Genomic DNA, 17,656 nt, shown 5'->3' on the forward strand with positions numbered 1-17,656 from the left:
CAATTAATTAGAGATGATTTTGATTCTGAAAGTTTAATAAAACCATTCAAATGAAATCCAGAAAATTAATGGAAAAACATAATTTGGTAAAAATAAAACTGAATTTGAGAAGGGAAAAAAGTATTTCATAGGGCCTTAAAAATGTAATTTCTCTTTAATTTTTAATAAATTGCTATTAAATTGTGTAAGTTTCATGATTTCGATTAATCAGACATTCTTCTTAATAAGCATATTTTAATTTAACCATTAACTAGAAGTTTACTAGAAGTTAACTAGTTTTTACTAGAAAAAATAAAACGCAAAAAAATGGAATCCAGGAAAAAAATAAAATAAAAATAAATAAATAAAACGGAATTTGGGAAAAAATAAAACAGATTTCATAGGATTAGTTCACTTCCAGAACAAACATTTACAGATAATTTACTCACCCTCTTGTCATCCAAGATGTTCATGTCTTTCTTTCTTCAGTCATAAAACAATTATGTTTTTGGAGGAAAACATTTTAGGAATGTTTTCCATATGTTGGACTTCTATGGTGAGTTTAAACTTTCAAAACACAGTTTAAATGCAGCTTTAAAGGGCTCTAAACGATCCCAGCCGAGAAAGAAGGGTCTTATCTAGCGATACAATCAGTAATTTTCTTAAAAGAAATTACAATTACACACTTTTTAACCACAAATGCTCATACGCATCACAGACCTAGACAAGACGAGCATTTGAGGTAAAAATAAAAGTATAAATTGTAATTTTTTTTTAAAAAATTACCAATCGTTTCGCTAGATAAGACCCTTCTTTCTTGGCTTTTAAACTCGCAGGCACCATAGAAGTCCAATATATGGAGAACATTCATAAAAATGTTTTCCTCAAAAAACATTATTGAAGAAAGAAAGACATGAACATCTTGGATGACAAGGGGGTGAGTAAATTATCTCTACATTTTTGCTCTAGAAGTAAACTAATCCTTTAATATGTGAAATATTAATAATATTAATACTGTGGAAATCATGATAGATTTTAAAATTTTCAGGACTATAAATGCTCAAAAGAACAGCATTTATAGAAACAGAAATCTTTTGTAACATTATAAATGTCTGTCACTTCTGATCAATTTAATGCTTCCTTGCTTAATAAAAGTACCAATGTTAAGGGAAAAAATCTTAAGAATCCAAATTTAGTAGTACTGTATAATCTCAGTCTAAACACCGTCGAAAACCTCTAAGCGTCTGACAAGGTTTACTTCACGCTAATGAGCTTAATTAACAACATTCGCAACTTCTCCCAGCAATACTGGCCACAACAACAACAGAGTTTATCATGCATGGACGAGCACTCAGTGGGTTATGACAGCGTAAGAGGCCGTACAACGAGTGCCCATTAAAACCGTAACCCAAACAGACACACGAGGGCCCCCAGGTTGAGGGGAAACCCTCCCTCACAGGTATCCATTTCCAGTGTAACTTAATTATTGATGGATCACAAAGAGCGAGCTCTCGACCACGCGGCCCTAATCAGCTTTCCTTGTTGAGGCGACGGTTGCCAAGAGACCGCAGAAGGATATTTCACACGCAGGAAGCTTATGCAAACACGTAGGCTAGCAATATTATACAGACATGCACGCCCATGCATGTGTGCACGTACAGGAAGATACAGAAACTTTTTTTAAAAGGATATTTCCTTCGAAACGAAAATTAAGCACTCTCATTTTGTTACAAATCTGAATGACTAACTTTCTTCTCTTGAAGACACAAAAGTCAATATCTTTGAAACTTTTCAATTTAATGAAAGTGACTAAAGACTCGGCTGTCAAGCTACAAAATGTGCATAAAAACAACATAAAAATACCATTAAAAGTGATAATTAAGTGTCTTTATGTCTTCTATAATCATATGATAGCTTTGAGTGAGCAACAACTTTAAGCAACAGAATTTGTAGTTGTTTATTCATAACTGTCTATTTTAGTGTCCTTTGAGAACCAGGTCAGTCCAATTCATGAACGAATCATTCAGAATGATTCTGTGAACTGAATCAATAGTTCACTGAAAAGATCCAATTCAAAAACATGATCCCTTAACAAATTAGACAACTAATTTGTTGTTCAGAAAACCTAAAAACATAACAAGTCATATGGACCACTTTCATGGCATTTTCACAGTGCACTTTTATCATTTTGGAGCTTTTTTCGAGTATTTCGAGTAGGCGTCACAGTTACATCACTTGTAGCTGTGCACGCATAGTGGTTGCAGAAAAACACTAGTAACAAGTGGAGGTAAATGGGTAAAATCCATGGATTAAGAGAAAAAAAAAATTATTTTGTGCCTTTTGATGTTGAAATTGGAATGCAAATAATTTTTATAAAATACTGTTGTCAAAGATGTCATTTGAAGCTAAATGCAGACAACGGACAGACTATGGATGAAAACTGCTATGATTACTCTACTTTTAAAGAATAAATTTGATTGTCTACATAATATTTGTCTACATAATATTCACATTTGCTGTTCATAGGGGATGTATTGTATTATCCATACAGTTACAGCATGAAATATTATTTAAACCTATTACTATTAACATTTTACATAACATTTATTTATTTTATCTAAAAATTCAGGCTTTTTTTCCTCGCAAATGCAAGTTTATATGTCCTAATTCAGACTTTATAACTCGATTTAACTCAAAAATAGTATGCTTGTTAATTCTGATGGGAAAAAAAATCTGTGGGATATAAACTCTGAGCCGAGGGGAAAGGAGAGAATGACGAGTTGTTTTTCCTTATTAGAGTTGTGAGATATAATCTCGGAATTGTGAGAATAAAGTCAGAATTTTGAAACATAAAATCAAAATTACTTTTTTTATTCTTTTAGTCCATAGCTCCATAGACTGCTACTTGAACCAGCCACAAAAACGCCATCCCTATTTTGGATCTGTAAGACTATTCCAATAACATCAATTTCGTTGAATAACAGTGCTTATCGCTGGGTGACAAGCTCTTGTAATATGCGGAGAACATTTTGACAATGACATCTAATCAATATAATCTATAATCTTTTTTAATCTAACTGTTTTGTACCATATCCGTATAACTCTCTAGCCGTTAAGGCTATCTCTCCCGGGTTTTCTGCAACCATGATGCGCACGCATCCTGAATGTTTACAAACCGATAATTGGTCTATAATTAAACTGAATAAATTATAATAAAATTAAAATTAAAATTAATCCTCAAAAAGCCAGCTTTTGTGTTCCACGAAACAAAGAAATTCATATGGGTTTGGGACGACAAGATGATGAATAAATGTCATCATTAATTTCATTTTTGGTGCACTGACCTACTCTCTTTAAAAAAAACATAATCATAATGATTATTGTCTATTTTAAACTCGCCCATTTCTTCACAAAGACACAGTCTTGTTGCTGTTATCTCCTCTGTCTCAGAATATCTTTCTCTGGTACGTTCCCTCTTTCAAAACATACAGTCACAATCATGCAAAACAGGCACCTATACGCAAACCATGGGCACACACACACACCCTCTGTAGTTTCTCATGTAGTTTCCTCATTCAGGAGCCACTGCTGAGCGCTATTCACTGCTGGGAAATGCAAACTGATTAATTGAATACAAGCGTGCTTACCTTCACCCCACAGAACCTTTCATGAATGAGGCTTGCTTTGCGTTTGATGGCTGACTCACTCTCAAAAGACCTAGTGTTAGAAAATATGAAAGGAAATTGAATGAGCCAGAGACAAACTAGCTTATAACATGTTCTGAAGAAAATGTAAAAGGTGTATGCCAGTGTTTTGCCAGGGTTGCTAGGGTGTTTTAAATGGTTTTAAAGAGATATTTCAGACAAATTCTGTTAAACTTTGTTGAATAAAGTCATTCTTTTTGTTTTCTTTGTGCATAAAAAGTATTCTCGTGGCTTGGTTGAACCACTGATGTCACATGGACTATTTTAAGGATGTCCTTACTACCTTTCTGGGCCTTGAACGTGGCAGTTGCAATGCTGTCTATGCAGGGTCAGAAAGCTATAGGATTTCATCAAAAATATCTTAATTTGTGTTCTGAAGATGAACGAAGATCTTACGGGTTTGGAACGACATGAGGGTGAGTAATTAATTACAGAATTTTCATTTTGGGGTTAACTATCCCTGTTCTGTTAAAAAGTAGTATGTATTGTGAAACACATTCATAGGCAACTGTGAGGCTGTTAAATAAGATTATTGTACCCTTCTTTAAGTATGTTGTAAATGGCTTGTTTGGTCTGGGCATCCTCTCCATTTCCGTTTTCTAAACTCGTGGCCTGGCTCTTTATGAGGTCAGGGGTCACCTGGAAACAAGCAGAGAGCATTTTTAATTGGCTAAATTTTCTGACTGGTTGGAAAAAAGCATGAATTTGTCCGCCAAAATTTCCAGTGTTTAGATTTTTTAAAGGAGAAGTTCACTTCCAGAATGAAAATTTCCTGATAATTTACTTACCACCATGTCATTCAAGATATCCAAGATATTCATGTCTTTCTTTCTTCAGTCAAAAAGAAATTAGGGTTTTTGAGGAAAACATTCCAGGATTTCTCTCCACAGAGTTGAGGTCAAAAGTTTACATCCCCCTTACAGAATCATTAAAAATGTTAATTGTTTTACCAAAATAAGAGGAATCATACAAAATGCATGTTATTGTTTATTTAGTACTGACCTGAATAACATATTTCAAATAACAGATGTTTACATATAGTCCACAAGAGAAAATAATGGTTGAATTGATAAAAAAAAGCCCGGTTCAAAAGTTTACATTCCCTTGATTCTTATGACCGAATGTCGGTTCACAACAATAAAATACAAGTCTATCTACCGGCACCTTCTCCATTTTTTTTGTTGTTGTTCTTGTTGTTATGAAAACGACAGGTCTCGCTACTGGCTTGTCATTGGTCAGCTGTCAAAAAGACGCTTGACATAGGGCGTTTTTTCCAGAAAAGTTGCAAAAAAGACGCTGGCGGTGGCATTTAAAAAAGCATGGTTTACTCTATAGGAATATAATGTAAAACAGATGCTGGCAGTTTAAAAAAAGATGCCAAGTGTGAACATGGCCTTACTGTTCAGGACAAAAAAGGGACTCATGAACAACTATCACTAAACAAAAAAACACAACTTTGGATCATTCAGGTAACAATACAGTATTACGAATCAAAGGGATGTAAACTTGAGGATGTGAACCAGGACACTTTTATAAATTCAACTATTATTATCTCCTGTGGACTATATGTAAACATCTTTTATGTGAAATATCTTATTCAGGTCAGTACTAAGTAAACAATAACATGCATTTTGTATGACCCCTATTATTTTGATAAAATAATTAACATTTTAATGATTCTGTAAGGGGGATGTAAACTTTTGACCTCAACTTTAAAGTTTTCCAACGGGTTGAAGGTCCAAACTGCAGTTCTCAATGCAATTCAAGATGAGCATTTGTGGTTAAATAGTATATAAATTTGTTTTTTGTATTTTTTTTTAAGAAAGCAACCAATCGTTTCTCTGGATAAGACCCTTATTTCTCATGGACCTTCAACCCACTGCCCACCATTGAAGTCCACTATATGGAGAAAAATCTTAGAATGTTCTCTTAAAAAAAAAAGTAACTTCTTTGCGAGTGAAGAAAGAAAGACATGAACATCTTGGATGACATGGGGGGTAAATTATCAGGAAATTTGCATTCTGGAAGTGAACTTCTCCTTTAAGCATACTATTCCAAAAAAACACCTTTTAAGTCACAATGAAAATACTGTAACACTTCCATACTGTGACATACATCTGAGTGAAAATAAAAAACTTGGCTCTATAGATTGGTTGCTAATTGGATTTTTAAATTGTGATGACTTTAAGAAAGAAGAACAAAATCTTGAGGACTCACTGGTTTCTTTGGTACAGCAGGTGGTGCCTCTTTGGGCGCAAACAGCTTTGGTGATTGGCTGAAGGTGAGGGGTTTGGAATTGGGGATAGCAGCAACTTTAGCCACAGAGGTGGAGTCTCGTCCTAGACTGCTGGTTGTTGGTTTCGAAGAGCTGAGTTTAGGCACTGTAGCTGGAGTAATAGGAGCATAGGGGTTTATCGTTGGTGAAGTTGGTGAAGCCTCATCTGTAGGTTTATCGAGGGCGTCCATACTGTGAGACCGAACTCGGTTATCAAGACGAACCCGAGTTCGGGGTTCTGAGTTCGGAACATCAGCTGAACTACCACCACCAAAGCGGCTTATGAGTTTATTAATGGGAGCCAGTGACTTGGTGTCTATAGCTGGGGCTTGGTCGTTATTCAATGAAGCTCCATTTAACCCCTTCCCATTCAGACTAGTTCCAATGCCATTCTGCCTGACCTTCCTAAGCCCTGCTTCGTTAAAACAATCATCGTCCTTTTTGTCCACCTTTGGAGCCGGAGCAGAAGGTGTAAGGCGTTCTGTAGTTTTAGGCTCGGCTTCTCCTTGGGTCCCTGCCTGTCCGTCACCAGGAGGCCTCCTTAAGGGGCTCCCAAAGTCCTCATCTGGAACATAGGAATTCTGGGGAGTCCGAGCCCCATCCCTTTGTCCCAGTAGCAGGGTGCTGTACGGTGAAGTTTGAGAGACAATTGGAGCTGAGCTCTGGAGTTGTGGTTGAGTCTTCAGTTGTACCCCATAAGAGTCCCCCTTTTCTCCATCCTTGAGCACCACGTACGGCTGTCCCGAGATGCCTTGCACCCGCACAGCAACTCCATACTTAGACGGTGAAGGAGTCCCGTTGCTGACGCCACCAACTCCTCCGGCCAGGCGACTCCTGTCTGGGAACCCTCCGCCGGCGTCATCCAAATCTTTGATGAAGCGAATCTGGACACCATAGTCCAGAGGGGGCTTCCTGTCTGCTGAGAGGGAGCTCATTGTGACCTGCCGCGGTACCAAGACAAAGAATTTAATAAATCGGTGCACTAGCCCATTTAGTGATCAAACTTAAAGGCTAGACTAGAGTATTTGAGGAGCCCACAAGAAACCACAACACGAATTACAAAGGAATGAAACAAATCTAGGTAGACTCCATATTTAAATATTAAAATAAAAACAAGGTTGTGTGGGATAGATTTACAATCTGATTAAAAGACTGTGTAATTTTTAGGTTGTACAGGAAATCACACTTTATTTCACAACCTACATTCTCTGGAGTTTTGTTGTCTACTGGAAATTCTTTGCAAAGACGTTTTTTTTCAATGCGAAGTCAGCTGAACAATTTGTCGTTGGTTATAAAGTTGTACAACCCACTGAACATGCTTGTAATTTATGTAAATTTAAACATGGCATGGAATTTAGGGCCCATAAAACGTTCACAGTTTTTTTAAACAAAATACATCTTCTTAGTGTTAAAATATGATATGAAAAACGTAAAAATTTTAAAGCTTGGCTTGGCAACCAACTGCAATAAAATAAACTGAATATCAAAATAACTAAAATGTAAACAAAAATTAAAATGAAAACTGAAATGTAAAAATTAAAATTAATTCTAAATATCAATAAATACTATAATAGTATATACACTGCCATTCAAAATGCCATTGGGATCAGCAAGATTTTTAATGTTTTTTAAAGAATGCTCATCAAGGCTGCATAACAGTTTTCTATTTTAATATATAAATTTAATATATAAATATTTTCATCATTAATATATAAAAATATTAATATATAAATACTGAAATAGCATTGTCTCTCTGGGAACACAAAAAGGTACATACTGAAGTACTGATATATCATTTTGATTATTTTATTTACCCATTTATTATTTTTAACAGCAGGAATGACAAGCAATTCATTCAACCAACTAAGCTTTTTGATGAACAATTCAGCATCGCCTGCAAACATTTGAGCCTTTTGTGCTGTTTAGTCCTATCAGATTTTATGCTGTTTTGCTGCTTTCATCTTTGTTCACCTTTCAAATATATGTTAGACTGTTAAAACGAATAATTTCCCAAGAGACCATTTAACAAACCGCTCTTAGTGTCACACTTTGGTAAAAGAAATATGAAGCAGTTTTGTACGTGACACAGCTATCAGGTATCAGCACAGGTATTGAGAGTCCTCTCACATCTGAAAAGAGAAACATATTGTTTGTGTGTGACAAACAGGTGTGCCTGCTGGTAGGAGCAGGTTCTAGCACATTCCACTCTGCTTCCTATCTTCCTATTTTCCTAGAACACAGTTCCAGTATGCAGAAAAGCTAACATTAGCTCAAAAACAGCTTATCACTGTGACTGGAACATTCCTCAAATCATATCAAAGCGCATGTTTGCACGAAGGATCAAAGATGCTGAGTCTAATCTGCTGATTAACTGAGTTACTGGTGTTAAAGGAGACGCATATGAGCTCTATTGTAGAAAGCAAGTGACGCAGAAAACATCCAGAGCTATGCAGGGCATCATCTAAAGCCCTCGTTCAACCTCCTCATCAGACTGTGTGTGCTGCTTGAAGTCTTGAAGCACATTTCTATCTGCAATCTCTATATACACTGACCAAAATTATAAACACAACACTTTTTGCCCCCAATTATCATGAGCTGAACTCGAAGATCTAAGACTTTCTCTATGTACACAAAGGCCTGTTTCTCTCAAATATTGTTCACAAATCTGTCTAAATCTGTGTTAGTGAGCACTTCCCCCTTTGCCGAGATAATCCATCCACCTCACAGGTGTGGCATATCAAGATGCTGATTAGACAGCATGATTATTGCACAGGTGTGCCTTAATCTTAGGCTGGCCACAATAAAAGGCCACTCTAAAATAGGGCTGCAACGATTAATCGAACGATGTGTGAGGCGCGTTTAGTCAATGAAGCCGGTACGTTGATTAGTAGTAAAGCTCCATCACGTGCGTTCAGCTGGAGCAGCAAGTAATACACAGAGCCGTAAAGCACTGACAAGCTACGCCAAAATCGCGCTCAAAATCGAATTCGATTTTGCGGCCGATTTAGCGTGGCTTGTCAGTGCTTTACGGCTCTGTGTATTACTTGCTCTGTGTACTGAACGCACATGATGGAGCTTTACTACTAATCAACGTACCGGCTTCATTGACTAAACGCGCCTCACGACATCGTTCGATTAATCGTTGCAGCCCTACTCTAAAATGTACAGTTTTATCACACAGCACAATGCCACAGATGTCGCAATTTTTGAGGGAGCGTGCAATTGGCATGCTGACTGCAGGAATGTCCACCAGAGCTGTTGCCCGCGAATTGAATTTTCATTTCTCTACCATAAGCCATCTCCAAAGGCATTTCAGAGAATTTGGCAGTACATCCAACTGGCCTCACAACTAGGCTTGCAACGATAGACGGTGTTGACGGTGTTACCCGTTTTAAGACGCAACACCGGTGACATCACTTTACCACCGTGACACCGTCCCCACATTTTTTTTTTTTTTTTAAATATTCGTTTTTTTATTAAATATTTATTTGATAAAATGGAAAATATAATTCTAAATAATTTACTTAAGACGAGAGCATGCACTATAATTAAAAACTGAACATAGCTACGATGCGTCATACTTCATTTATCACGTGAGGAGAACGAGGAGTCGAATTTACAGAAAGAGAATGGCGTTGTGTTTTTTTTTTTCGTTATGTTAATAAAAGTTCTGTGTTTAATATTAGTGATTTTATTTTATTTTTATTTTTTTGTAGTTTTGTTGTCGTCCATTCAAACAATTGACGCCGAATTGCCAATTCCCGCAAAACTTAAAGTGAAAGTATAATACGCACGCATTTATAAGCTATTTAAAAGCAGAAAAAAAGAGGAAACCCCCACCCCCACGGTGATACCGGTATTACCGGTGTTGTCACATGTCGATTAACCGGTGGGGAAATTTCCTCATCGTCACAACCCTACTCACAACCGCAGACCACGTGTAACCACACCAGCCCAGGACCTCCACATCCAGCATCTGCACCTCCAAGATCATATGAGACCAGCAACCTGGACAGCTACTGCAACAATCAGTTTGCATAACCAAAAAATTTCTGCACAAACTGTCAGAAACTGTCCTAAGGGAATGGTTGCTCGTCGTCCTCATCAGGGTCTCGACCTGACTGCAGCTCGTTGTCGTAACCGACTTGAGTGGGCAAATGCTCATATTCGATGCCGTCTGGCACTCTGGAGAGGTGTTCTCTTTAGGGATGAATCTCGGTTTTCACTGTACAGGGCAGATGGCAGACAGCATGTATGGCGTCGTGTGGGTGAGCGGTTTGCTGATGTTAACGTTGTGGATCGAGTGGCACATGGCGGTGGGGTTATGGTATGGGCAGGCGTATGTTATGGACAACGAACACAGGTGCATTTTATTGATGCCATTTTGAATGCACAGAGATACCGTGACAAGATCCTGAGGCCCATTGTTGTGCCATTCATCCACAAGCATCACCTCATGGCCACAGGTTGCAAGGATCTGTACACAACTCCTGGAAGCTGAAAACATCCCAGTTCTTGCATGGCCAGCATACTCACCGGACATGTCACCCACTGAGCATGTTTGGGATGCTCTGGATCGGCATATACAACAGCGTGTTCCAGTTCCTGCCAATATCCAGCAACTTCATACAGCCATTGAAGAGGAGTGGACCAACATTCCACAGGCCACAATCAACAACCTGATCAACTCTGTGCGAAGGAGATGTGTTGCACTGCGTGAGGCAAATGGTGGTCACACCAGATACTGACTGGTTTTCGGACCCCCCCCAATACAGTAAAACTGCACATTTTAGAGTGGCCTTTTATTGTGGCCAGCCTAAGGCACACCTGTGCAATAATCAAGCTGTCTAATCAACATCTTGATATGCCACACCTGTGAGGTGGACGGAGTATCTCGGCAAAGGAGAAGTGCTCACTAACACAGATTGGTGAACAATATTTGAGAGAAACAGGCCTTTTGTGTACATAGAAAAAGTCTTTGATCTTTGAGTGCAGCTCATGAAAAATGGGGGCAAAAACAAGAGTGTTGCGTTTATAATTTTGGTCAGTGTAAGTCAACAGTTGCTATGTGTATGTAGTAGTATGTTGCATCCTGTGTTAAACAGCAAAACATAACGCTGGGGGCAAAGGCACTGAGAACTAAAATAACAGTCCACAAACTCTGGTCTATCAATGAATAACTTATTGAAACGGGTATCTGGTTACATTATAACTATCAGTGCCCCTGTTGAGCCATTAGGTGTGATTAGCTACTCAAAGTCAGCCATTGTCTTCCTCACATAGACAGGATTCCAAGCATTCCTGCAAAATGGAACCCACCATGTGATTTCTCATTGGTTAAAGGAGCAGATTAATTATGGGAAAACTGTACACTTTTAACTGTACATTTTTGGCTTGAGTTTGAGTGTAACCAAATGAAAACTTCTCCAATGTTTACATTAGAACCCATGTGTGTCAAATATTATAGCTACAAACTTATGAAAACAGGTTTGGATAGTTATGTGGACATGATTCTCACCCTCCACAAGGCACTGGGTCCAACCTGGCATCAGATTGGCTGTTTGTTCTTGGAGGAATGTTACTAGACTAGCTCATCGGTTCTCTGTGCCATCTTCCATTCATACAGTAAAATGAACAATACAAAAATTGTGTTGCACATTCACTTCACTACTTAGGAAGCATGTGATGATTGTTCTCTTTGTAATAAACCAAATTAACGCCCTATTTATATAATATTTCTGACCTATTTTATGCAACATTAATTCTACCAAGAGGTTTTTGAACAGTAAGATTTTTAATGTTTTTAAAGAAGTGTCTTTTGCTCACCAAGCCTGCAACTGTAAAAATTTGAAATATTTTTACTATTAAAAAAACTGCTTTTTATTTGAATATACTTTAAAATGTAATTTATTTCTGTGATCAAAGCTAAATTTTCAGCATCATTACTCCAGTCTTCAGTGTCACCACATGATCCTTTAGAAATCATTCTAATGTTCAAGAAACATTATTATTATTATTATTATTATTATTATTTATTTAAAACAGTTTAGCACATTTTTTCAGGATTCTTTTATGAACCAAGTTATAGAAATTAATACTTTTATTTAGCATAGATGCTTTAAATTGATCAAAAGTAATGATAAAGACATTTATGACTTATATAAAAACAAAAAACAAATAATTTATATTGCAGATAAATGCTGTGCTTCTGAACTTTCTATTCATCAAAGAAACCTAAAAAAATGTACTAAGCTGTTTTCACCATAATAATAATAATAATAATAATAATAATAAATGTTTTTTGAGCAGCAAATCAGAATATTAGAATGATTTCTGAAGGATTATGTGACTGGAGTAATGATGCTAAAAATTCAGCCTTGAAATCACAGGAATAAATTACATTTTTAAATATATTCAAATAGAAACCAGTTATTTTAAATAGTAGAAATATTTCAATTTTTTGCTGTACTTTGTATCAAATAAATGCAGGCTTGGTGAGCAGAAGAGAAAAAAAAACATTTAAAATCTTCAAAAACTTTTGAGTGGTAGTGTAATTTTTTATTTAAAGTTGTGATGAAATGGACGTAGTGACAGATTTTTTTCTTGTGATTTACATCCAAGTGTAACAGATGCTCAAAAAAGAAATAAAATAACGCATTTAGAAAATTATAGATTTATTCCCTGATGACTTTAAAAAACCAAATAATTTGGATCTACTTCCGTTTTCCCTCGATTCCTTGAAACAGTGAATTACATGGAGAGTAACTTCACACTCAAACCGCACTCAAATTTCTAGAAATAGATTTTCACCTCTGTATGCATGACTCACACATAAAAAGCACGTTATGTCAACCACTCAGTAAATGTGTACACACAAACACCGCATGCACATTACAGATTATGAGTTGTACATCAGATCATTTAGGTTTATAATAACATACACTAACATGACTCATCCCAGCTGCAGGTTTCACATGGAAATAAAAAACGATCATGAATTAACTCTAATCTAGCTTCTGTTAATAATATACCTAAACAGATTTGAAAGGTTTTTATTTACAGTTTCTACTTTCTTTGAAAGTATTAGTACCCTGAGGGTACTTGTGGCAGAATTGGCTTTAATCCATTAATTGTTTCCTTGGCTAATGCTTCTATGGGGAAAATGCTATGACAATTATGTCAACGCAGTCTTCAGCCCAAATATGGATATCTTTCACTCCTCATCACTTCCAAATTTGTCACCAAATGTGATCTAAATAACTGCTATTTAATTTACATGGTCCCCAAAGGTTTAATTTTTGCGTAAATGTGTAATGTGCTAATACAATTTTCGACTTTTATGTTTGTAACATTCATTTTTATAGTGTTATATCTATAGAGTGTTTCTTGACACCTTAGACATAACTAGATATAAACAAGCTCTCAGCTTATGGTCATAAAGTAATATGATAGCATTTAGCTAGTTTTTGTTTACAAAATACAGTAGCTTGATTAACTGATATACAAACACAAACAAAAACAAAACTATTCATTTTGAAATCAACATTTAAACCTACTTTTAAACAAGTATTCTTAAGCAAAATACTATCCATAGGAGTATACATAGGCTCTGCCAATGTTATTATTTCATTGTCACTTAATTATTTATATTTTATGTGCAAGACTATTATACTATAAAGGATAGAGTTTAGGTTTGAGGCTAGGTTTGAGTTATTGTTTCAATTACATTCCACTATGTTCTAGTTACACTGTGTTGGAAATATCCAAGAGCTAAATATTAAATTACACTGAGACAGGCACTTTTTAGAGGAGCTGTTTTTGTCCCTAAGTTTCTCTATTCACACATATGACTTGAGAGGGATGAGGAAGCACAAGCAAAGGTGCAGAATGAAACGATTTTTTTTAGTCGTGTTCAAATTGCGTCACACCCACCCAGCAAGTCAGTCAGTATCGGTGGGATCGAAACCAGCATGTTATTTTAATACAAGGTTTCAAAGTTACATTAATAATACAGTGAAGACTTTATGGCTGCTGTTTTGACTTATTGTTTAGCTGTGTTGTCCTTTGTCTTTGTAAAAGACATAGACACTAAGGTACACCATACACTTATGCGACCAAAACCCACTTCAAATCATATGGGATATTTAAAATTCGCAACTTTGTCTATATACAATATACGAAAATGATGCTGATCGGTCTTGCTGAGATCAACACAGGTCAAAGTCATAGGGACTTTATTATTTTTATAGGGGAGAGATCAGCGCATCTTCTGTAATCCAGCCTGCAGCTTCGGACACAAAGCAACAGGTGTTTCTTTGCTTCGCTCAGCAGAACTCGAGCGTAATTGTGAAGCCATGTGATTATGGATTATAACAACTGAAAGTCTGGACACAAACCCGCAGCCATGAACAGCAGCAAAAACAAAAAGCCCAAGGCAAACAGTCACCGCTGGGTAAACAAAGACATTCATTCTGCTTACCTGTTTTCCGAAACCTTCAGCGATGACCTTCACAAGGCACAAAATAATAAAGAAGCTCTTTTTAGGTTTGGCGTCAATTCAAAACTCCTCGTCGAAACAGAGGATGGACAGTCCATGCAAAACTGTCAGTGCGTTTTTTTCCGAAACAACCTGTTGCCTTTGCGTCATCGACCCGCCCCTCCCGAGCGCTCATTGGTTGGAGAGTTGTCCCAAGGCCGGTCGATTCGAACATGTGATTGGCCAAGATCCAATGTCAATCAAATACAAATAATTTAGGACCCGTCCATTAACCAATTTAAGAAACTTGACGCCACTGTTTATTCCTGTGAAAACTGCATTTTGTTTTATAACAACATACTAAAAAAATGTAAAACAATAGGAAAATGTACTTTAAAAATAGCTAAACATTTATCATAAGGTCATAACAAATTGTTTTGTTTTCTTAACAAAAACGTTCTTCCTTTAAAAAAATTGTTAGATTAATTTATTAGAATATAATTCAGTGTCAAAATTATTTTTTACCTTATTAATTTAAAATTACCTTAAAAAAAAAATAGAATTGCAACACTAGAACACATTTCTTTTGCAAAATTATGGATCTGCGAATGATTTAGATATTTGTTCTGCTCATGTTTCATGAATACAGCCATTCATAGTTTACTTAACCATTACTAAAGAGTTTATATAAGTTACCCCAAATTTGCATTTTCGAGGCACGAGTTTCCTCAGATATTTACAGCAGCTTTTTTTGAATGGGAGTTCTTGTAAAATAAGATCTGTGGCTAATTTTAGTTGAAGGGACTTTTATGTTTTGCTTTTAAACAAATTACAGTTGGCAAAAAGTTGCTGTGCTTTATAATCTGTCGCAGGACTTGTGTAGCAACTTGTTAGTAAACGTTCTGAAAGCACAGAAGTATTAAAATGCAATACAGATATAATTTAGGTTGTTCCAACAAAATATACACTGTCAAAATAATGGTAACTACAGAATTTATTTTACTCAAATCTAAAAACATGGGAAATTCCAGAAGGAATCCATGGGGAATTAGTCTTAGTCCACTAATGTATGAAATTATCATAGATTAGAAATGATAGATATCACAAATATAGCCATGAAATTGCTATGGATTTGAGTGTTTTGTTTAAAACATCTTGAAGACGGTTGACTGTCAGTTAACTGACAGAAGCACCAAAATCCCTGCTTTTTATATATGGGCCATTCTACGGAATTGGTGCAAACTGCTATCCCACAACCAAAAAAAAAATGCATTTCAGTATGCTGACTGAAAGGGGGTCGTCAGTCAGGCTGACCGCCTCCACCAGGTCCACCTATGAATCCCATACCTCCTCCCATGCAACCAGGTCCAGGTCCAAAGCTTCAGATGTTTACTAAGATCCTTCTATTATCTACTGAAACCCACAACAATATTTAAAATATCAGTATGCTTAATATATATAAAATCATAATTTATTGGGTACTTTCAACCGGGAGATGGCTGTCTCAAACCCTAACCTATAAATTTCAATTTATGAAAATGATATTGAAATAACTTATGTATTTTTTCCAATTTTGTTTTTAAAAGTACCTTTTTAATTCTTTTAATAAGGGAAGTAAAAAAAGTTTATATTATATTTTCTCTGTTTCTTGTATTAAACTTTATGCATCCTGCATTTTTCATGTCACTACCAAAACAGTGTATGTTTTAGTCTATTGACTGAGACTGATTTTAACTCCACCTCTAAATTTATGATCAGGAAATATTCCTATTGCGCACCCATCATTTTGAGATAAATGTGTTCAAAAGTATAAAAAAAACCTGTGTGAGACTTTAAAGAATGTCACTACCGAACTTTTTCCATAATTAAACGCACTTTTTTGGGAGTTATTCCATAATACTTAATTTTTATAGGTGTACAACTGTTCAGAACTGTGCTAGCTAACCATGTGCTGATTAGCATCTTTGAGCTAGGTTCAAAAGTATCTAAAACTGTCAACACCGAAGCAGTCACGACCGCAACATTTGGTGTTCAAGTTTTGGAGGTGACATCTTGGGTTTTTGGGGGGTGGTGTTATCCCATAAAACTAACGTAAAAAAAGTAACGGTCATTGCCAAAACGTCATCATTGTTTCGGTAGTGACATAAGGGAACACATAATCCTTTATTCGGGGGAAATACAATTCTAGTACAGTTAAGCCAATTTATTAGTATTTGTGTATGTTTCAGTAGTGCTTTAGCATGTGAGATAAAATTCTGCAGTGACAAAAACATTACTATCACTACTGAAACATGGGATGTTTTGTCAAAAATAAAGTATACTGAATTATCAACTTTTGGTTCAATGTATATTCAAACTAATGAATCCTTAAGTTGTATATTGTTAAAATGTAAATGTTATTGATTTACCTCTGTAAAAATGTGAAAAAAAGCAAAAAAATTTATTAGAAGTATTTACAATGTAGATGTAAGCAAAATTTTAAAGGGGTCATCGGATGCCCATTTTCCACAAGTTGACATGATTCTTTAGGGTCTTAATGAAAAGTCTCTAATATACTTTGATTAAAAATTCTCAATGGTTTTGTAAAACAACACCCTTTTTACCTGGCCAAAATGAGCTCCGCAAAAATCCTCTCATTCTAAGGGGTTGTTCCTTTAAATGCAAATGAGCTCTGCTCGCCCCGCCCCTCTCTTCTCTCTATGGAATGACAATCTTGTTTACTTTAGCTGCTAAACTTCCTAACTACCACGTTATAAGGAAAGGCGACTGCAAAGATTCATAAAAAAACGCTTATACACACTTCTGCTGTAAGTGAAGCTGGATCACGAATGATTCGCGCAAACATAGACGGATATATGTAGATGGGGAGGCGCATTCCCTTCACAAACAAATGTAATCTACTGCATCTTCAGCGGCTCAGATGTCGGGAGTAAATGACAACCACTATGTTCATTGTTACATCCAGCAACGCCTCAATTGCTCAATCGGAGATATTCTCGTATAACTTACATCCCTGCCTCGGCATCGAAACAAGAAAAGTTACTGGACTGTGACAGCTGGTCTGAGGTAAGACGCTCATGTCAATCAACTATCGTGGGAGTGGCCTCTGTCGGTGTGACGGCACATACGTGACAGGCATCTGAGAACGGCTGGATTTGAAAAAGGGGATATTATTTTTACAGATTAATTAAAAACCACTGCATGGATTTTTATCATTATAGG

General features: G+C 36.3%; 1 protein-coding gene across 1 annotated transcript in view; it reads right to left on the reverse strand.

The window, feature by feature from the left end:
* cgnb (cingulin b) overlaps positions 1-14,602 on the reverse strand; it is a 32,495-nt gene extending 17,893 nt beyond the window's left edge. The window contains 4 exon segments of the mRNA XM_051136066.1: positions 3,627-3,696; positions 4,222-4,322; positions 5,901-6,899; positions 14,438-14,602. Of these exon segments, the coding sequence (XP_050992023.1) occupies positions 3,627-3,696; positions 4,222-4,322; positions 5,901-6,893 (1,164 nt within the window). The 5' untranslated portion in view covers positions 6,894-6,899; positions 14,438-14,602.
* Positions 14,603-17,656: the final 3,054 nt, after the last annotated feature.

The sequence above is a fragment of the Labeo rohita genome, chromosome 19 (assembly GCF_022985175.1).
Source record: "Labeo rohita strain BAU-BD-2019 chromosome 19, IGBB_LRoh.1.0, whole genome shotgun sequence".
NCBI lineage: Eukaryota > Metazoa > Chordata > Actinopteri > Cypriniformes > Cyprinidae > Labeo > Labeo rohita.